The sequence below is a fragment of the Thermobia domestica genome, chromosome 16, assembly GCF_964235325.1.
Source record: "Thermobia domestica chromosome 16, izTheDome1.hap1.1, whole genome shotgun sequence".
Taxonomy (NCBI): domain Eukaryota; kingdom Metazoa; phylum Arthropoda; class Insecta; order Zygentoma; family Lepismatidae; genus Thermobia; species Thermobia domestica.
This window is the reverse complement of record NC_137469.1, coordinates 126,673,405-126,697,086: the sequence shown is the minus strand read 5'-3', so window position 1 is coordinate 126,697,086 and position 23,682 is coordinate 126,673,405. Positions and strand designations below refer to the sequence as shown.

Below are 23,682 nucleotides of genomic sequence, written 5' to 3'. Positions count from 1 at the left end.
ATGACACTAGAAAATAATAATTATAATAAATTTAAACAACATTTTCAAAAACATATTTTTCATTTTATGTATTTTCCTTTTTGTGCATTATTAATAATATTGAAAGTCCAAGTTACCTATTGAAACTCCAGAAAATATACAACGGTGCTCTAAAAGCCATGCAATGGTTCAGACACCGTTACATACGTTGCTTTTGACACACCGGCCTCTTGGGGTAGTTTCTGGGTCGATTTTTGCTGGATTCATTCAAGCCACTTCTGAGTATCACGAGCGACTTAACATGTTTAAGCAACATTCGATTTCAACCACTAACGTTCACCAGAGATCTGTTTCAAACTGTTTTTGCACCAGTTTCCGAACACAAGGTTTCGCAGGTGATTTTGTTCCTGGGTACCTGGCAATGAAGCACTGTCTTGTATTTTTGAATGACTCCCTCCATACATATTCTTTCACTATCATAATTTGATACTACACGGAAAACACTAACTTCACGACGCGACTTATTTGTCAGAACTGAGCAGGCAGGGAATTTCAGCTAAACAACTATGAATCGGACGGAACACTGCTGTCAGCCGGCCTGGCTATACATTTATAAGAATCATGCTGTATTTATAACCTTTATGATTATTCTCTTATTAGCAAATCAGAAACAAAATTAATCAAGTAGACTTTACTAAATCTAATATATTTTCACAAAAGATGTTGAAATTATACACAATTTTAAAAATAACTAGTCTTTACTCATTATTTAGCAGTTTCCGCATATTGAATACTTTGTTCACATCACACCTGTGATGTATCGCCCTCGGTAGAACACTAATTCTTTGGGTCTTCGAGGAGGATTCCTTGTATTTTGATTTGTTTTGAGAGTAAATCTTGTCGTTGCTTTCAGGTCAATCTGAAACAATAACAATGGTAATACGAAATAAGATTAAATATGTCAGAAAAATATTAAAATTCCTTAAAAGCGTATATAAATGTGGCTTTAGATTTATAGTCTTGTTGTTTGCAATATTATTAAAGTTGATGCAATTAAAGTCAATGCATCTCTCGCTGAAGACGGCAGTTTTAACATCAAAACGAATCTTAAAAGAATCACTGCCTTAACAAGTAAGTAAATGTTCTTTTCATTGGACAGTTTTTGAACAAATCATAAAACATAGTACAGAGTAACCAAAATTCTTTTTGCCGATTTTGACGTCCCATTAACCATGCGGTTACGGAGAACAAACGAAATGACGCACGTGCCTGCCAAGCGTCGTATTACTGAAGGTGACCATCTAACTTTAGTAATTGTGGTACGTTGCGCAATTACAGGAGTCATAGTTCGTTCAGTGAAGAAGAGAAATTGAGGTGTCGTAACAGGTTGCTCGGGTGTGTACATTGTATGACTTTAAAATGGGTCTATCAGCTGCCGCATCAAGTAGTCGCATATGCCAGGCATTTGGAGTGAATACCGTGAACGAACTCACTGCTAGGTATTGGTTCCAGTAAGTCCACTCAGAAGATGTGAGGCTTTCAGATACACCGCGCAGTGGACGATACCTATGTTCTATGACAAAGTCCTGAAGGCAGCCATGAAGGAGAACAGTCGTCAAACGTGTGATTAACTTGCAGAAGAGCTTCATGATTCTGTTAAAATAATCAGACTGTACCTGCATGGGATAAGGAAATCATACAATTTAAGCAAGTGGGTATCTACCTTACATATTATTGGCAGCGAACAAATACCAACGAGTTTGTCCTTGTTTATTCGGCACATGAACACTTTGAACGCTTGCTCACTTGTGATGTAAAGTGGGTCCTCTATAACCTCCCAAGCACACAACACATAAGTTGTCGCCACGTGAACCTGTTCCTCGCACCTCAAGAACACCTCTGCACTCACGAAACGTTATGCTCTCTGTATGATGGAATTGTCGGCAAGTGGTGCATTACCACCACCTGGTTAGACCATCACTGCTCACCTCTACTCTCAGCAGTTGCTAAGGGTGAAACGTGTGTTGCGACAGAAGGAACTGGCATTGCTGAATCCAAGACTGCATTGCCCCTGCACAATGCCACCAAGCTACATGTGCCAAAGAGGATCCGGGAGACCCTTCAGCAATTTGACTGGGAAACACTGCCATACAACATATTCACCAGACTTTGCGCTAATATACTACCAACTGTTTCATTTCCTCGGTAACCACTTTCCTTCGCAATTGTGGGAGACCTGCAGAACGCACTCACGGACTTCTTTGCATTTATTAACAGAATATTGTGCAGATGCAGGAACTTTGGGAAAACAAGTTGGATGCTGATGGAGCTTACTTCAGAACCTAAAGGTACATACCGTCCAGGGATCTTTGTTTATGATTTCTCTATAATTGCAAGAACATTTTGGTTACCTTGTGAGTGTATCATAATATTACAATCAATGTCATAGATTTTTAGTTGTATTTAGATTAAATAATCAGACTAATTTAAGAATTTTGGTTCCAATGGTTATCAAAAGAATGTGGCTGAAGTTTTACAAAAATCTGAATATTTTTAAATTAGATCACATTTGATCGAGTGAACAGAACTCAAACACTCCCGGCGTGTAAAGCTGTAAAACACAGTCTATACTACCAAGCGAAACCTCGCCAAACAATCGGTTACTTACTCAAAACACTTGGTTTAGTTTTGGTCAGTAGTAACCAATAAATAAAGCACAAAATGCACGCTCACATAAACAGACCCAGAGTGAAACTATAAGCTCCCGTATGCTTACACAATGAGCATATTATAACGTGACGAGACTCCCTTTCTAAAACCGCCTTTCGAGAGCTATAGTTTGACCCTTGGCAACATTGTCCCAGGTTTCTTGTCTGGGATGGAATATTCATCTGCCAACACATCCACGACACCATCGCACATCACACCGCACACAATATCGTTTCAACCTCATCATGCACAGGCAAGCGATAATGTTGTTATGTAATTGTGTAATGTTGTAACATATATCTGTAGAGAGAATCCACATCTACACATAGCGGTTTAGAAAACTACCTATGCTTAAATAACTCATCTATGTAATAGTTTTTATGATGAAGTATGTGTATGATACCTAATAATTTACCTTCAGCTTCCGTTATGATTGTCAGCACTTCAGACCATTGACTGGCTCTAGAAACAGTTACTTCCTTCACACGAACCTGGTATTTCTCGTTAGGCAGCCTATTAGTGACAATAGCACTGGCAACGTGTCGTTTAGTATACAATACCCACTTCCAACCTTCCTTCACATGCACTTCGTAATACAACATTGGACACAAGAAACTACTCTCAAGACCTTCTATGCTCTTTTCTTCTTTGGACTGTAAAGAAAATGAAAACACAATCATATTTTCTTCATTGAATCAACAGAGATTGCTTAGAACTTTTGTTCAATTATTTCACTTATAACATTTTTCAGAAACTGTACTGTAACATCTATATTTCTTACCAAAAGTTCAAAGTTAATCTATACTAACCCTGCCTAATATTCTTCATATATTTTTTCTCTAGCTTATACAAGAATTGTTTTCAGCTTGTGACAATCGTATAACTTTTAAATAAGTAATATAAGCTCAAGTTTTGTACGCACGAAATATAAATAGGGGAAAACGTTTTACTCTTTTAATTTTAGGGGCAGTAAACTTCATTATAACTATAATTAACAGACGGACTTCCAAGAACAAGATTAGAATTGATACATATTCTACAATACCAGGAGATGAATAATGTTGTAAACCTAATATGAAGTTATGTTTTTCTCAAACTCTATTACTACAGGATAATACATATTTGAAATATACAAATAACTCTTAGGTTTACTGAAAACTATATTCGTATAGTACCTAGATGAGATACCTAATGAGTTTTTTTTAATAAGGTTTTCGAAAAAAATAACAGCGGTTTGTTGGTGTTCGGTTTCCCGAGAATTTTAGATGGTCAGATCTGATATGTTTCTGAAACGAGCTTTTTGTTACAAAATATCACTACAAAATTCAAGAAATTCTTCGAAATTACTTGACTTCTAAGAAAGTTGTTTTTCATAGCATACACCTACTGCAATTGTTAGTCCAATTTGTAAACAATATTCTACTGTAAATATCATATTAGCCTGTTTCAGCACAAGCACCAAAGTTCAGGTTACTACACTACCTGGTTACTGTAATTACAACTTCAAGTCTAACGTGTATCTTTTTGTTACTGTACAGTTACAACAACAACTACAAGGTCCTTATTTTCTACCGCCATAAGAATAAAAACTTCTTTAAAAATGAGAGCGTAAACTATCGCAAATATTCTCTGTTGATAATTCTGACATTGATATTAGTCTCATAAGGGAGTTAACGCAAGTTGCGTTCGCAATTGTAATTGAGTTGTGGTCTCTATGAATATATTTGGGGTGCTGATTACAAACATGTATAAACTAAGTGCCATAGCCAATTACATTGTAAGCTTCTAAGATGCAATATTCCTCTCACAGTGGACCATACAGAACGTGATATTGTGACGTTAGTAACTGTATTCATCGTAAACAGTGTTTCTCTAGCTAATGTACGTATGTGTAGTATATGCTATGGTATACACTCGCCGCACCGTATCGAAGGTCACCTGACGAAGTGTCCGAGGCGACATCTAGGGTAACCAGACATGGACGCAGGAACTGAGTATAATTGTGACCTCATCTGTTTTGCTTCAACGTCGGCAGTTAATCCGTCCGTGTGTGGTGTTACCGGTTTCGTAGTACTCACGTTACTCGCACTGATAACGCAATCGTGATAGTCCTGCAAATACAGTAAGCATTGTTGTTAGCCATTACAAACAGAAAAGAAGATCCACAGAAATTACAGTAAAGGAAAGCTTCATTCATAATCAATGAGATAGATGTAACGAAGGCAACCAATGATAATAATATACATAACAGAAATACAATAGACTATATTGAAGAATATGAATATACGGAAGAAGACTTGTCTGATTGTGAAGAACTTATGGATGATCAAGAACCTATAGTGACGAAGAGTTACTACGAAGTGCTGGAAGTTAGTCTTCTGCTCATATGTCAAGCCCACCGAGGAGAAAGAAGTGGGCTTATATATTTTTGGAAAGGCAAAGGAGATGGAAAGCTAAAGGATTGTGATTCAATACAGTACAGAAACATCGTATGGTGGAAGACATACACCATCTACGATACTTACGTCACGTGGTAGAGAGAGGGGAGGCAGGCTCAAAACTGCACGTGCTTGACAATTATGTAGCTGAAAAATGCAGGTTAGCGAGATCTCATCAGGTTAGCTACCATAAATGCAGTTACGTCGGAAAGTGGATACTTGTTTCCAAAGATGTTGATAATTTACCAGGAACCTACAGGTCAATTTGAAATGCGAGTAGTGCAACACATGCTGAAACCGCAAAATGTCGTTCAAGTTGCCTCGAAGTCCGCCCTAATCACGAAACAAATTCTGATGCAATTCTTTCAACATTTCTAATTTCCATATGCGGCGGAGGAGTCTCTTCTGGTTTATTCGCTCGGGAAATGTCGTGACAGGACTCATAGGATCGATGCTATCCGACCACAAAACATAGTGTATACAGTTAAGACCATCCGTCCTGGATGCACACCTTACATTCTATCACTTGATGTATTTTTCCGACAGTTTAAGGCGGTCCTGAAGCGGATTGAATCTCATCCTTTACGACTATCAGTTCACACCATCGCCGAGGGATTCAATTTTGTTGCCCATGTGTATTCTACATAACCAGTTTTGTTTTCCAGTCTTTGAAGACTTTGTTCGGCACTTCTGGACAGTAGCTGGATATGACGACTTCCGACCAGAGAAGTTTCGGACATCGCCCGAACGTATTGTTGATGTTCAAACAGTGTGACTCGGAAGACTGCTTCAGGCTGGTATTCATAAAGTGCTCCTACTGTGATAAGCAACTCTTCTCCGGCACTTTATACTCTGTGGTCATGTTCTTCCTCGTCATCTTTTGCCTAGAGCTACCAACAACCCATTTTTTGAACTCGGTGACTCAACATGCGCATGATTGTAAAGTGCAGTGTCGATGGAAATATTGTGCGCATATTTGAACTGTACAAGTAACTCTCTTACATGTAAACCAAATTTTTGTTGCAATTGCTATCGCGCTAACTCTTTTGTCAGTACTTGTTTATTTGCTTATTGAATTTTAGTAGGTTTCTCTTCAGCACCGAAACTAAATGGAACATATAGACTTACACTCATAAACATAGACTTATAGTGCAAGGTAAAATTTAAAGAACTATAATGCAGTCAAATTTCAGTGTTTTTCAATAAAAACTAGAACAACGTGAACCAAAGGGGGGCGCGCTAGCCACTAGAAGGCTAGTCAAGAAGGCGTAGTTCTGTTGTTCCGACAGATAAAATTAGTAAAACATTAGTATTTCAAAAACTAAGTAATATGTTACTTGTGAAAAATAGATCTCGCTGTGCCAATTAGATTAAAAGTTGATAAAACCAGTGTCTCTAACTGTAAGTCAGTTGACAAAAACTTCATCCCAAGCTATGTTGCATTATTTTGCATAGTTTAGACGGTGTTCCGTGTTTATTTCTACCACTATGTAGTTTCAACTAGATACGAAATTAAATATATATTTATATCGGGAAGTTAATTTGCTACCAACGAGTTTTATAAGACTAACTAATAAGTATAAAATGAAACATCACAATAAGTTAAAATAGCTTCCCAATGATTTACTTCTTCGAATTAAATACTTCAAATAAAGTTTCTCCTACGTAATATTCCTTCATTTATTTCTTTTGATATCGTACCAGTTAGAATATGTTATTTCTCATATACGTATATACGTACAGTAAATCATACGACCTCATTATTAGTTATCTAAGACGCTATATTGCTTAAAAACAAGAAAAAACGTTTGGAAATATTTAAGGAAATATCGTGTAATTCAGTGTGTGTACAATTGTGATGGGTAATTCCGGAACAACTTATTCTAAAAGTACGAATCCTTCACTGGACTGAATCGATCAAATCTCTGAAAGGAATCGGATTGACTTAGGCGGAATTGAAATATAAGTTCTCTGAGCATAGTTGACGAATTGAGTCAGTAGAGTAGGTTAATGGATGCAGATGAAGGGACGAAACAAATGTGAATGGACCCTGTTATTAAATTAATATGGCCGAAATCGGACAAAAGGAACCACTTCAGAACAGAAGGACAATACATGGCGGAAAAGGAAATAATTAACCTACCGCGTGTCTAAAATTATTAGTAACAAAATAAAATACTAACAAGGAAAGAACACGAACCTGTCAACGGGACTTCCTCATCAAACTTAGTCTATTCGATAAACATAACATAGATATGATCACGCACAAAAAAATAGGTGCCATGGACAACGGAGTAAGTCCCTGGGGCCCTTGACCTGTTAGTAAATAAAAATCGTAGACTCACAGTGAAATAGCTATTGCATCAACATTGTTCATTCGAAAGTCATGGTTTATAGTTCATTCTCTTCATTATGCAACAAGCTTTTCAGATGTGCTATGTATTGGGGCCCATAACGTAATTGAACAGGGAAAACTGGGAGAATGTCGGGATAATTCCCTCCAGAAATCCCTCCCATCTACTTTGTACCCCTCTGGAGTGGCCCCAGGTAAATACTATAGGGGATAAAAAATTACTATACCAATTTTTGTATTGCTAGACAGAATAGGTATGAGGGGAAATCGTGTATTGGTATACAAGCTTTTCCCTCATATCTATTCTGTCAATGAATACAAAACTTGCTATACATATTTCTTATCCCATATAGTATTTTTCGAGATACATTTGGATTGTGTACTTTTACCCGTGGCCACTCCAGAGAGGTCCAAAGTTGATGGAAGGGATTTCTGGGGGGAATTTTGCCTACATTCTCCCAGTTTTTCCTCTTCAATTACGTCCGAATGTAATGTAAATGTTAATGCAGATTTAGAGAATAGATTGAACTAGAGAATTAAAAGAATATGAATCACAATAATCTTAGGTTACTTATTTTTTTAGAGGCAGTGAAAGCAGAATCATAATAATGATGATGGTTAAAACTAAGTCAAAACTTTTCAGATTTTTACTTCTTTAGTGCTCTATTATTGTCACTACTACTAGAATACGCAATGTTGTATTATTTTTTCACTTACCTTCCATGTAACTTCGAACGAGCTACTTGTTATGTTTCTTGCTTTTAAACCGTAGTCTGGTGAAGGACCTGGAAACGAAAAATCCCAGCATATCCATTTAAGTATTGATTCAGTTCTAAACGTAGCAACTATAATATAAGTCGTAGACGGGATTGTTCATTAGGTTTGTCAATGAGACGTATAAAAGAAACGGGTGGAGATAATTGAATTACAACAGGTTCATATAGTTGAATTGCAAACATTTTTTGTTGTTTCTCGAACTCTAATTAATGGAGTATTCTATGTTTTCACACATACCCTGAATACACGCCCCAACCGTAATATCAGCCAAGAGAATTTTCTTGAAATTATGTTCGTACTGAGAGCTAAGCATCGTTTGACTATAATACAGTAACTGGAACTATGACTTTGGTGCAAATACATGACTTAATCTGCTTTTTACAATACTCTCATCTACAGATAAACTGTCGTATTGAGCTTTAACGCAAATCTTAAAAATATTACAACACAAAAAAATGTTTTTTATTTTCTTAATACACAGCACAGTTAACACAAAACGTAATCTTCAAAACACATCACTAGTTTTTCTCCTGTCTTAGTATTTCTTTGAATTAGCCAAGAGTATATATCGTCCCAAAACTTTATTTTATTGAAATATGACCCGTCAATTGGGGTGGCATTTTCGCATTACGGCGAGAATCAACATATCAAATACTACGATATCTATTAAAAACACTGTTCTCGATCACCAAATTAAAACGCTAAACGAAAAAAGAGGGCATTTACTACAATTTTGTCATACCTTCTTTGTAAATTCATACACAAATACCAGAACACCCTTGACGCTACCATAGTACCATGCAACAACCTGGTTGGAAGCTTAAAGAATAAATTGATATTGCTCGATTTTCTCGGGAGCTGTGCATGAAAATTTAATCTCGCCTATTTCGTTTGATACAGGTAAATGAGATCTTGTTATTGGTATTTGTTTTACCTTGGGAATCTTTACGTTAATCGCTAATAAGTTTGTAATATTTAGACATGAAACTGATAATGTCAGTGCATAAGGGTATCAAATGTTCTTTGTTGTTGGTACATACTTCGTTTCAGAGCTTAAAATATGCATAACTAGATAGTGTAAATAACTTCTACAGGGTGTTTCAAAACAATACCGCCCACGTTTGGGAGATGATTCCTGACATCAAGATAAGATGAACAGTATAAACTAACCTGGGTGCACAAATGCTTCCTTTCACAGTTATATTCTCCGAAAACAATGAAAAATGAACTTTAAAGGTCCATAGCTCCAATGCTATGGGACCTACCTAGTCGGATTCAAACCTTATTTAGGAATAAGTATGCGCCCTATCCAAATAGCCAAGTTTCAGAATACTACGGTACTTTCGCAACAATTTTTATAGAGATAGTTAGTGAGTACTTCAAATTATATACCCGTAGCCAAGCTATTTCTATAAAAATTTTTGCGTTAGTACTTTCATGTTTTCGAAAGGAAGCATTTGTGTATCCAGGTTGGTTTCTACCTTTCGTCTTATCTTGGTGTCAGGAACCAGATCCCAAACGTTGTCGGTTTAGTTTAGAAACACCCTGTGTAATATAGAAAACTGTGTAAAGTTCTCTAGTGTACTTGCGACAAATGAGGCCCACCTAAGAAAAATTGCCTCATTACGTAAATACTTATAATGTGATAGACATAAGCTGGTATGCATTTAATTTGTCAATGGTATCCATCTTATGGTATGTTTACTATAACTTAATCATTGAGCTAACTGTGTGGAAAACATGCTGAAAGAGAAACATACAAAATGGCATTATTACCCGCACGGTAGATAAATAAGGCCCACTATTTGAAAAGTAAAATTTTACGATCTGAGAGGCCGCTGGAACTCAATTAACATCTAATACTTTCACAGCACTTTAAATACAGATAATTTAAGGACAGTTAGTAACAATATGGATATGAAATAATAAGGATATAGGTAATATTCCATGTGTTATGCAGTCGTTAGTTAAGTCGTGGTAACTAACTGAATTTTTAAGAATAAGCTTGGACATATAATAAACAAGTCACTATTGAAAACAGATTTCACACTAACTTTCAACAATGTTTACATTTGATAACACTTGTAGCAAATGAATTCCTCATCCTCGGCGTGGACCAAGACAATGTATTCGTCATATACCCATACCCATACCGTTTACAGCTTCGCATGTCACCGATCCATTCTTTGGCGCATAATGAACTATATCACAATACCTCGAACGCTCAGAACCGCAAGAAAATGTGATTAGAATATATCCAAAAACACTGGTATGAGTCATTCCTATGCATTATACTTAGATATTTACATTATTAAAGATACCATTGTAGAACTCGAACCTGCGAACCTCCATAATCAACAACTAGGCTCGAACATGATAGACCACCGTACTACAGAGGCTGGCGTTGGCCAAGAAAGAATAACAAACTAACACATATTCAAGTTGTCAGTTTCTAAGTATTTAACAACGTATACATGTTTTGTAGAGTAATGAGGGCCAGTAGATTTTTGGTGGGCCTTATTTACCGACCATGTACTCGTCATTTTATAAATCATTATTTACAAACATGTTTCAGGCTAAAAAAAAAAGTAACTACTATCCGAAGTACTAAACACTATGATCATCACAAATATACAAGATTTTTCGCGTTACCTTTATTCTTCACACAAAAGATGAATTTACCTTGCCTCCGTATTATATCAACACATGGAAACTGACTACTCGATGATTCAATACTGCCAGCGTTCCGTCTAACCAGGGACAGGAAGACGAGCTCTCGCAAGTAAGCATTGTGTGAGTAATCGCTACTTGCGACATTGCCAGATTTCTCCTACAGTGCTTGTAACATAGGAAATTTTGCACTAGGCCTTATTTCAATTCGGGCTTTATTTGCCGCAAGTACCTTATATATAAAAAGGTTACGTACAAAATTCATGGCACTTTCTGTCCCAACTTTGATGATTGGACTTAAATCTTTGCGCACTGAATGCCTCAAATGTATTTCATTTAATCATAAAATGTTTCAGGTTTTACTATGTGTTATCTACCAATCCGTTTTATTATATTTTGCAAGTGAAATTTAAGGAATTTTGTTACAAACATGAGGCTAAACGCCAGTTTAACTGCAATATTTGTGATATATCTTTCAGCCTGTTGACGTTTCGAGCTATAGTTTATGATATGAAAGTATTCGTGTCTAAAATAGGCATTTAATATGAGTAGTACTGGTTTTACTATTGAGGCTTATAAATATGACAAAATTCGTCTCTAGTAATTTGTTACGTGAATGCTAGCATTTAAATAGTTGAAGTCACCGCCCTTCCCTAAAATGCACCTCCTGAAGACCCTCATTGAATACAGTGTTAGCAACTTCGTTGCAATGTTTATGTTTTTTTTATGCACATGACAGACTTCAACAGTATGATTTAGTCCAAAATTAGGAATATATATATTGTAATCCATACTATTGTCAGGAATCCGGGTATCCTATTTTAACCGCTTTCCACGAGAGAGCTCTCTCTGAAAATGGAGATGATTTTAAAGTAGGATATTGTTTGGTTGTTATTTAATACCATAGTATGGGGTAAATTGTTCCATGTAACAATAAATTTATTGTAACAGTAAACTACCTAAGACATTAGTTATTTTATATATAAGATAGAAGTTAGTCACAAAGATGTTCTTTCTTCCTTTGTCAGTAATATATATAGAGTAAGCTTAATAATTAAAAACATGAACACAAATGTCGAATGGTGTCTCCAATAAATTTAATTATTGAAAATATTTTGAATTCTATCGTGAAACTGTGACTCAGTGATAAAGGTCACATTCCTGATTGACAGGAAGCTTGTATAGATGACGAGTAATATTCGAGGTGGACAGTGAAAAAAACATGTTTCATATTTAGAGTCTCTTAAAATAAGCCAATATAATGAAAATATAAGGAACATAACATAACGACGCTAGAGCATCATTACAATTATAATGCTACTCTGGTTATATTAATAGCAGTAATAGTGTTAGTAAAATTAGCAGTGTTTATTAATAATAATAGTGGTATTATCACCCGTGCAATATTTTGTTTCATTTCGCATATTTGTAGTTCACTTTTTAAAGAATATATATATATATATATATATATATATATATATATATATATATATATTCAATTTAACATCTTACTTGAAAGGAGAATAAAAGCATAGGGCTTACCTGTTACAAAATATTTCTAAATTCAGGCAAATACATACGTATTCAATATAACATTTTTAAAAAAAAGTAAAATTTGTTTTCCCTTTCATTAGCTAAGTTATTTTATGAATATTAATTAATATACATACTCTCACAACTCGTTCGACCCTCTCTAGTTGGTACCTCATCTCCATCATATGAATTGCCATCAGCATCAATCAAGATCACCTTGAGTTGGTATAGGTGGGCAGGTAGAAGACCAGTAACGTTAGATATCACTACTCCTTCTGGTGACGCGGTGATTATTGTAGGTTCTAATTCCAACCAATCACGTTTGTACACTTCCTGTGAAACATTTCGATACATTGCAATCTTGAACGTAACAACAACATATGAACATAACTAAAATTTATAATATTTATTAATAATAACTCTGAATCAGATTGGACGAACAAAAGCAGTAGAATTTCGAACTAAAAGTGAATATTTTCTTTATATCTCAACTAATCTGCCATTTAAGATAAATAGGTTTCCTTCTCGTCAGATAGGTTTCTTTCTCGTAGCACAGGAAGTACAAGGTGAAATTTCTTGTTGCGTGGATTGTTAGTACTGATGGAGTTTGGTAACGACTGAAAGTTGTGTGAAACGTGGAAGCAGATGTTTAAGAGAATATTAATGGTTTTAAAGTAAGTGATGTACAATGTTCTTGTCTCATAAATGCCTGTTGTTATTCTGCACCTATAGAGCATAAGATATTCTTCGAATACATAAAACAACTACGAAAAATTGGTTACTCACGTGTAGAACCAAGATGTTTTCCTTTGTTCGCAAGGCACGGCGCCAGCGCTGCAAACCTGATCAGAAGATATTATCGTACGTAGCATTTAGAATTATCGTTTTTGTAGTAAAATTATAGCACCTTTTGTTTCCAGCCGCAATATGAAGCTTTTATCTTATTATTATTATTATTATTATTATTATTGAGAGTAAACTAAGTCGAATGTTTACAGTTAAAACTATATTTAGTAATTTGCGTAGAAAACAAGACTGAAGTTCAATTCATTAGCAGGCTATCGAAAACCACACCTGTGATTTTCCTTCAATACCTTATGTTTAGTTATATAAACATATCTAATTCAAGTAGGTAGTAATTACACCTTTTTGATCGAGTAAATAACACGGGTTTCCTATGTAGTGATTTGGATCAATTTTACAGTACGTTTCGTCTCGTACAGTATCGGTGTTCAAAATATATGTTAAACTGCAGTGATCCGATTAACCAATTACCTAGTAACACTAAATATGAGTAAACAGGTGAATTGGTTTTACCATTTTAAAATACGATAAACGTAAAACGTGGATAACATTAAAACGTACTCACTAGCCTATTAACGGGAATTTACTTGCATTATTTACTTTCTCGAGACATTACTCAAAATATTAAAAAGACTAATTTTGCCACGTATAATTCAAAATTCATACTCTTTTTACATGCACTGAGTGAAATTGCTTTCAAATTTCTAATACCCCCAGAACTATCGTTGCATTATACCAGTAGTTGTTAAATCATCGTATACTTTCCTACTATCGTACATCAGCTATCGTATGTCGTACGGGGGTCAAAATTATCGTATGATTCGATAATTAGCGTACGTGTTGGCAATGCTGCACGGCGCGCGTTGCAGAATCCTGTACGAACAGTGTTGCAAACGTAAATAAAATATAGCAAGATGGGGTATTATGAGTTGAGTCATTCGGGGAAATATGGGTACGTGGATTTACGTGGAGAATATGGGCAAGAGACAAAAGGTCTCGTGAGTCTGACACAGAGTATATTTCAGATATAGGGCTCGATAGATTGTACAGTGAGTAAGCCTCGCAAGTATGAATCCTGTCCCGTCCCGTGGAGAATGGTGAATAAACAATCAAAAACAAACATATTCGAAGTTGGGAAGTTTCTTCTTATACAGTAAAAGAAATATAATAGTTCAAGTAAATTTTTAAATTTTAATGTTTAAGTCAACTTTGAACGTTTTTCGACTTCTTATTTACTACTTTTTAGGGCGCATATTACTTTTATTTAAAAACTCATTTTATGATCTTTAATTTTGAAATGTTATTAAAATTATTTTATTCGTCATAGTTCAGGGGAAGGTGGGTCAAAACGAGGGGATGGAGTGATGACGAAAAGACGGAATGACAGACAAAATAACATGAAATAATTCCTAGTAAGTAGAAATGTGTATGTTAAAAATATTTTGGTTGCAAAGTCTTGATTTTTTTTTTCAGATGCCACGTAACTACACGAGAACATTTAAAAGACAAACATGAGAAGTGGAGCTCTTGAAGAGAGCAATTGCATCTGTACGAAATTGAGACTGTTGCTTACAACTAGCAGCAGATACATATTCCATGCCTAGAGAAACACTAAGAAGATAAATTGCCCAAGGTACATGCAACAATATTGTGAAGTCAACATTAGGATGAAAGCCTGAATTAGAGGAACATGCGAAAACAGCACTTGCCGGACATTTGAAAGAACTTTGAAGGTGTGGGTTTTCTTTAACTAGAAACCAAGTGAGGTCTTTGGCGTTTCAGTATATGGAATCATTGAATGTAAACCATCGCTTCAACCAAGGAACGAAAAAAGACCTTCAACTAAGGACTGGCTATCGAGAATTTTACAGAGACATCCTGATCTTGCGATTCAGAAGAAAGAGACAATTTTCATTCACCGCGCTGCGGGATTATCAGAGGAAAGTGTTCAACAATTCTACGACCTTTTAGAAGGAAAACTCACGGAACTTAATATGTTTGATAAATGAAATCGTATTGTAAATTGTGATGAAACACGACTGCAACTTAACAATAACCCAATAAATGATATTGCCGAAAAGGGACAAAAATACATTGAATGTGTCCCCTAAGAAAAGAGGAGAAACTGTTACTTTAATAGGGTGTTTTACTGCTACAAGAAATTTCTTGCCTTCTACATTGATTTTTCGTGGTAAGACCAGACAAAGACCAGAACTTTTGGACACTTAACTTCCTGGCTCAAAAATATACATGTCATACTCAGGTTGTCATTCAGACATATTTTTCTCCTTCATTTGTGATTTTGTTCATTTTTTTGTCAGCAAACAAAATCCAGCAATGTTGATTGTAGATGGACACGAATCTCATACGAGCAACGTTATTATGCTTGAATATGCGAAAGAAAATAGTCTTACTTTGTTATGCCTTTCCCCTCATACGACACAATTTCTGCAGCGTACGGACCGCACGTTCTTCAAACTGCTGAAGAATGTGTTTTGTAATTGTGTTTCTCAATTTGTGAATAAATATGGAGGTCGCGCCGTAACACGATTTGACTTCTGTCAAATTGTTACTACTGCTTGGAACGCATGTGCCATTGCAGCTACAGTAGTGAACGGTTTAAAGTCCACAAGGATCTTTCCTGTAAACAGATTGGCCATTCCTGGGTACGCATTTCTCCCACAAGCTTGAACTCCGTCAAGAGGCCCAGAAAGACTACTCCTGATTCTGACACATGTACGTAACAAAACACAACATAGTGGACAGCAAGCGATGAAAGAGATTAGACATACTACTAATTTAGATCTTCCATCAACTAGTGGTGCTCCACATACCTATTCAGTGCTTAGAAGCTCCTCAACCCTTCAGAGACCTCAAATAAAACGAGTACCAGCATCGTCAACCCTATCTCCCAGAAAATTACACAAGATGATTTCACCCGTTCCATCCTCTCATCATAATATTCATACTACAAACATTATGCAATTCCAAAGAATTGACAGCAGACGAAAATTTTCTGAAGTTGGAAAAGAGAAGAAAATCTACAATGACAAAGAAAGGTAAGATGACGATGAACGCCGAAGTTTCTGAGAATAACGCTGACTCAATGTTCAGTGTGCCAAGTGTGGTTCCATGATGATCACAATGTAGAAAAGTGGGTGTACATGATATTTGATGTGGTATCATTTTGCATGCGTTCATTTTGAAACCAGAAAGAAGTGTATCTGTCCTCAGTGCTCTTAGTCAGAATTCTTAACTTTACTAGTTCCATGTAATATTTGTCATTTATAAGTTCTTTTTTCGTAATATTGAGTTCCTAATATTCTCTATAAGAGTATGTTTGTCACTACTTTTTATTCTAAAGCTTATTGTGGTAGAATTTATCTGCAAAGGGAGACGGTTAGTTAATGTATTTGTATTGCTCGTATTTCCTACACTCTAACATATATTTCCCATAATTTTGGGGTAATATGACTTATTTCACATGTGTCGCAATTATGCATGTACTACTAAACAGTAAGGGTAATGTACTAATACTTCTATGGCGTAATACACAAGCTCTGTTATTACCGAATGTTGTTTCAATTGTTTAGTAAATTACTGAAATACTGAGCTTTATTTCGGAAACTTTCCGCATCTCCCCTATTTACCTTATGCCATTAACTTGCTACTTGAGCTCGCTCAATGGGGACCTGTTATTACTTTCACAAATCTAATGTTCACCTACTGATCCGTAGATCTCTCCTACCGAGGAGCTTCTATGTCGTCGGTTAACTGCAAACTCAACTATAAGAATTTACTTGTTATTTGAAACAATGATTCTATCATGTTTTTACACTTGTTCGTGGAACTGTTTCCAATGTAAGATGTCCAGAAATATGAAGAGAAACAAAGTTAAAGGAAATCGTTGGTGTTTCTGCAAACGATAAGGTCTTCTATACACTATGAGATAAATCCTAGCAAATCTCATACGATTTTTCTTTGAGTCAAAATCTCAACGTGTATGGCATCAGATCGCATGTCATTTCCTATGTTCTGAACGATCCTATGATATTTCTCTTGTTTAGAGTACGTTCTATTTCGGAAAGAAAACTCGTAAGATTTCGATTCAAGAGACATCAGATAAGAGAAAGTGAAAACATATTTGTTTTCTCCCCACATGAGCTGGAGCAAAGTTGCTATTTGCACATTTGTGAAACAGAAGTTAAATCATCTACACCGATCGCATGTGGGTAAAACAGCAAAAATATTCGACAAAATAAAGAGTGGTACAGGGACTGATAAGGTATGTTTGTAGGTTGTCATAATTAATAGTGTTGTTAACAATATTCCCACACTACCAATTGCTAGCTTAACTGTAGGCGCCATTTTATGGCAATGCATTATGGATAAACATTCCGCAACGTCATTCGATAAAACAGGCAAAATCTTCACGTGTATGACACAAAACGGCAGTATTTCCTACGAGATATGTCATAACATTTTCTTCTAAGAGAAATCCTAAGATATTTCCTAGGATTTATCTCATAGTGTATAGTTGGCCCAACTTTCTAATTATAATGAGATGAAACTATTATGGCAATTATTGTAACCCACGTTCTCCACTAATTTTGGTATCATTTTTCTCTACTGTATAAACAACTTAACTGCAAGTTAATAACACGCTCGTAACAGTAATTAATAACAGTAGTTAATAACTACTACATAAACATTTTATATTTTAGCAGTAAGCCTGTAATCGTCACAGAAGTCATTATTAGAACCAAATGTTGATATTTACCGAGCGAAGTAGCTCAAGTGGTAGAGCGTTGGCTTCGCATTCGGGAGGTCGCGGGTTCGATTCCCGCTGTCGACCATCCTGATTCGGGTTTTCCAGGGTTTCCCTCAATCCTACCAGGCAAATGCCGGGATGATACCTACTAAAACAGGCCTGGCCGATACCTTCCCAAATCCTTTCCATTGTTGTTGTTGTTGTTATTGTTAGATATCCACTATAAAATGGCCTCAGAGCTGTATCTGGTAATTGTTAAATAAAAAATAAATTAAAAAATAAAAGATATCTAAAAACACGTTATATGTCTTCTTTGTGTGTTATCTTGTAAGCAAATAAATAATTTGAACTTCCTGTATTCATGCAGATATATCTTACAAGAATTTTGCAAATATTCTCGACACATCGTTTTGCTTTGCATGCTCTATAACTCCTACACACTATATTCTTATTTCCGTTATTCTTTACGTATCTGCGAAGATCTACCACCTAGATTCATACGTACGTATATACATGTATTAGTGACGATTTAAAGCTAATATTTTTCAAACTGTCTCAAAGTACTACTAAACCATAGCACTATCTCGGGAGAATAATACTCCCGGAAGTAGGAACTAAATACACGGTTCTGAGTGGTTGTCGTTATCCGGTTCTTCTAACGTAGCATACATATAGCAGAAATCCAACACTTGTTATTGTTGATCTTCGTGGCCGAGTGTTCTAGCGCTACGGGCTAGAAACGGAAATCGCTTTTTGCGTAAAGTTCAAACCCGGTCCAATTTCTTTTTATTTTTTAAAATTTTCTTAACACTTTTTTCATTAAAATAAGATGAAAATAATACTCAAAAAAGCTATTTACTTACTTTTGTACAAAACAAGTAGTAGTAGTATTACTACTAGTAGTAGTAATAGGAAGAGCAGAAGTAGGAAGAGTAGTAGTAGTAGTAGTAGTATTAGTAGTAGTAGTAGGAATGGATTAGAAGAGCCGCAAGGTTCGTTTTGTGCCACCTTGACCCTATCATATACATTTTGTGACCAACTTAAAGCAGCTGGCCAGGGTTGCGCGTATAACATCTGGATAGGTTAGCGCGCTAAAAAAAGCTTATTTCCCGGAGTATTACTCTCCCGAGCGGGTCGTCTAAACAATCTGTGTACTTTAAAATGTTTAGGAATATTACGTAGTTTCCTAATTTTTCATTGTCTTCTAGTTGTATGAAACGTAAATTCTACAGAAGACTAATGTAGTTTGCTCATCTTGTAACTAACGGTTGTCAAAAAACTCTTAAGATTAAATTTCAGTTTTGAACTTCTAGATACGGCTAATAGAACCTCACACAAAACCGCAGTATTTTGCTTGTTACAAAACCAACAGTTTCAAAGACGTAGTTTATCTTACACATACCAGACTCAAAGCGTAAACGATATCCCCAAAATTCGAGTACCTTTAAAACAAACTTGTATCATTTACCTTGTACTGTACTGTCTCACCTCCACAATATGTATCTCTTCGTGTTATTATACAGTACCGCGACTCATATAACACCTCTTTACAGCTACGTCACGCCGAAAATGAATCTGCGGTCCGTAAATTAACTGCCAAGCACGTATTTGCTTAATAGATTATAGCTTCCCATCGGGCAATATGGACGTCCAGAACAGAGAACCAAACCACACTCAAAACTTGTTACTCACGCAAGACCTCAAACAAATGCGCAAACAAGTTTGTGTAAGTGATAATAACACTTAGTCTTGAAAATATTACGATCACAACAGATGGGACGGTATTTTATCCATAATAACGTACATGTTTATAGTGTATCATTTCTTTATTGTACGATAAACAACGTTTCACCCATAATCCTACTTGTGTGTTAAAACTTACCGTATACTTATGTGATATGGAAAGTATAATTAACTATCATAAATTTAATGTAAATATATGAGAACGATTCAAAATTATATATGAATATTAGAATATAAAGATATTTTGAATGATATTTTCAATATAGTAGGAGCAATGATATTTTTTCAACATACATAGAGAGATTTTAAAGAAAAGTTAAACTTCATTTCAAAACATTACATTCCTATGGTAACTGTATTCATTAGTGTTGTTAGTAATTATTAAATTAATCATTTTCCATGTATATACTAATAGCAATACCTGGTAGTACAGCTGTTTGTAGTGTACTCAAGCTTATAACCTTCAACAATTCAGTATACATATTAGGTATATAGTATTTAATTAGTTAATGTTTGTAGTAGCAGCAATCAGTAGTGCATGTATACTTAGTAGTACTAAGTGTTAGTAATAAATGTAGCTAGTAGCACTAATATTTTAAAATTATTTTACAAAGAATTGCAATTATTAGTAAGTATGCCAATAATTTTAGAGATAGTTGTATAAATATTGCACATTAACTGTAGAAGTAAAAATGAGATGGATAGTGTATAGTCCTAATAGGCTTCAGAATATAATGTTATATCAACTTGCTTCGAATAAATTAATTTGTCATAAGCATTATAGATCCAGACATTCATTCGTACCTTCAAATTACTGTAATTATGTAAATTATGTCACTCATTTATCTCATCTTAGTGCTATTATCAAAATTATACTATTTATTATATCAATTCATTTTCTGTATAATTCATGTAACCAGAAATTTCAATTATTATGTATTCTTAATCATAGAATGTTTATGCTTAGTGCCTATTATTACCTTCATTAATGCACAGCTCTCCATTAGACTGCAACACCAAAGAGACATAAGGTAGTAGTAACTTTTTCAGGAAATCTTGATTATAAGAGTACCAAATTAATAAACTTAACGCCATGTGTTAATAATCTTCAGAACTGGTTACGGCCATTAGCCTATGGATCCTCCATAGGGGATCAGAAGGGGTTCAACACGGCAAGATATATAGAGAATGGTCCCTTGAATGTATTTCTGGGACATACTAAGCTATGTAGATGTAACGTCATTGCTCATCAACTGTAGTAGGCGGAGTTCACAAGTATGAAAGACGTGTAACTACAAACTATACCCATTCAATCTACAAGTGAACAGAAAACGTCCCTGCGAATGAAGTAGAAGAACATATCCAGGAAGTAGTTGTGTGTAGCCAGGAAGTGTAGGAGAATACATACAACTTGAGGGTGATTCTGCTGGAATATAGTCTCCGGCAGCACGTATTCTGAAAGAACAACAATGAGGTTCAGTACCACATCAATCTACCGTAGGCCAGTCAATTGTTCGCCAATGCACAGGGCAAGAACAGGTACGGAATCCAATTGCACCCACATCATAACACCCGGCATTAGACAGACGTGTCGATATAAAATGCAGGTATCGCCCAGCATACTGCCACGGTAACAACAGATCCAATCATCATGCTGCAGACAAAAGCGGGATTCATCTGAAAATAAGATTCTTACAATTCGCCTCTCCATGTACAAAGTTCACAAGAGTATCGTTATGTTATATAGCTATGGATTGCAGTCACTGGAATCCAATCCAGTATCCGCAATAATGGATACTGTGAAAATATGCCTCAATCTACCAAAGTACAAAGAATTGTTAGTGAGAGTGCTGTGCAAGAGCCTCCAATGCTTGCAGCAGTGTGCGGAATCTGACCGCCTTATCCACCAGAGCCACAGGCACAAGCCGTCTGTCCCCGTGGCCAATGGCATGACGCGATCTTTGGGATCCAATGTGTCAATTGCGTAGTTCCTTCGTATAGCAATCAAGTCCAGATGCGCGGAATTGTGATGCAATACAAACGCAAATATCGTGGAAGAATAAACCACACTTCCGATAGCCATTATTTGTCCACGATGAAAGACCGACTACATCTGCTACACGGACGATGGCTTCCAGTGTTCATAGACAAGTTTTTAGTTTACGTTCCATTATGTCATTTAGGCTATAGTAGATAATGATAAATTGAAGTAAATAACTGCGAAATTAATTGAGAAATGAAATGAAATTAAATGAAATCTTTAAGTTTTAGGTCCCACGGTTATGCTGTTTAGGCTAAAGGAGACGGTGGAGATGAGAAATGAATAAGATGATGGAATGAAGAAAGTGGGAGGAAACGGGAGTACCCCGATAAAACCCACGGGCACGGTGTTTGTCCACCACAAAGTCCACACGGAGCGAGCCGGAATCGAACCAGGAACCCCAAGCACCGGAGGTGAACGCTCTACCACTGAGCCACCGCGCCCCCTGCTCTCCCAATGGAAATCGAACCCGGAACTAGGCGAGCGAAAAGCATACGCGCTAGCCATTAGTCTACCGGGTAGGACTTTGGATTTTTTAAATGGGAAGCAGTGTATTTTATAACCTTTCCTTTACAGACATGCATATAAGATTAGTTCTTTTACGTGTTTATGTAGGCATAAGGCAAAAATATACAGCAAAGTAAAGTATGCAATTTAACTTGTATTTTTCTTGCGTTAAATATTGGCCATTATTATTGGCTTGTTATATGCAATGAAAGTATATCAAGACTACAGATGTTTTACTTGTACAAGATGCTACCAAGGTAGGCATCTATTTGTTAAGCCGACACAGATCTTTATGTGATCCTTACTTTGTTCCAGACTACACATTACTTTGAAGTCTCAAGATTTATTTGTTCATTTTAACAGTTTTGGATACTGTTTTGGACAAATAGAACCAGAAAATTTCCCATGAGAAAATGTTTACCTCTTACTCTTCCATTCTGTTATATGATTCATTTCTCTACAAAAAACTACCTAAGCTTAATTAAAATTCGTTGTATTTTACCTAGTAACTCCAATAACCAGTAACTGTAAAACTGATATTGAATATCACACTTCATAAAATGATTGGATCCTGCTTCTAGAAAGGATCCTGTTTCTAGAACTTTAATAAAGCTCTGTACATTTTACTTTTCAATTCTCTTTTTCTAGATACTTTTCGGTTGTATCTTCTTCCTTCCAAACCGTTCCCGATTATAATATATTGAAGCAGCACTAAGGGTTTTCTGACTAATGCCATATGTTGTGTTCTTCAAGGCTTTCTTCAACGTATGGATGTCTATAGGAAGAGTATTAAAAGCCTCACTTTTCACGTAACCCAGAGGATAAAAGCATATTACTTTAAGTCGTGGGAATTTGTGAGTCAATCAATATGTCCTCGGTGTGAGATCATCTTGTTCGGGAACGTGTTCAAAGAAAGTTCATGGATTGAATACATTTGTGGGCTGGAGTCCTAGTTTATGGATCATAACCTGCCACACACAACTCAGGCTAACAAATTTACTAACATATTAGTATGATGCTCAAATTCGCCGTCAGGGGGATTACCGTGGCTGTGTTCAAACTTTTAAGCACCAATAACACCGAACACAAAAATTTACCACTCTTCATAAGCCTTTCATGCAGCAGACGAGAAGTTTCTTCTTCCCAGTACCAACAAAATTAGTCTTGGGTATTAAGGTTGCCATGCAGAAAAAAAGATTCGTATTTCACAAGAGGTTAAAACAAATTATCTGTCATAACTGTTAAGCATGTACAAAAATATAATTGTATTTGCACAACAACAAATTTATAAGGATGAAAGTGTAAATTCTGATGAAATATTGCATCCTATTAAGTGCAGAATAACATCATGTTTCCT

At 35.8% G+C, this 23,682-nt stretch overlaps 1 protein-coding gene across 3 annotated transcripts in view; it reads right to left on the bottom strand.

The window, feature by feature from the left end:
• Positions 1-664: 664 nt before the first annotated feature.
• Positions 665-23,682, bottom strand: part of LOC145673401 (uncharacterized) — a 288,550-nt gene continuing 265,532 nt past the window's right edge. For 2 of the 3 annotated variants that reach the window (XM_081743064.1, XM_081743066.1), the window contains 4 exons: positions 12,597-12,792; positions 8,197-8,264; positions 3,092-3,341; positions 665-898 (listed from right to left, as the gene is read on the bottom strand). In XM_081743064.1, the coding sequence (XP_081599190.1) occupies positions 894-898; positions 3,092-3,341; positions 8,197-8,264; positions 12,597-12,792 (519 nt within the window). In that variant the 3' untranslated portion in view covers positions 665-893. The remainder of the gene's footprint in view (positions 899-3,091; positions 3,342-8,196; positions 8,265-12,596; positions 12,793-23,682) is intronic. The other variant, XM_081743065.1, reaches the window with a different exon arrangement.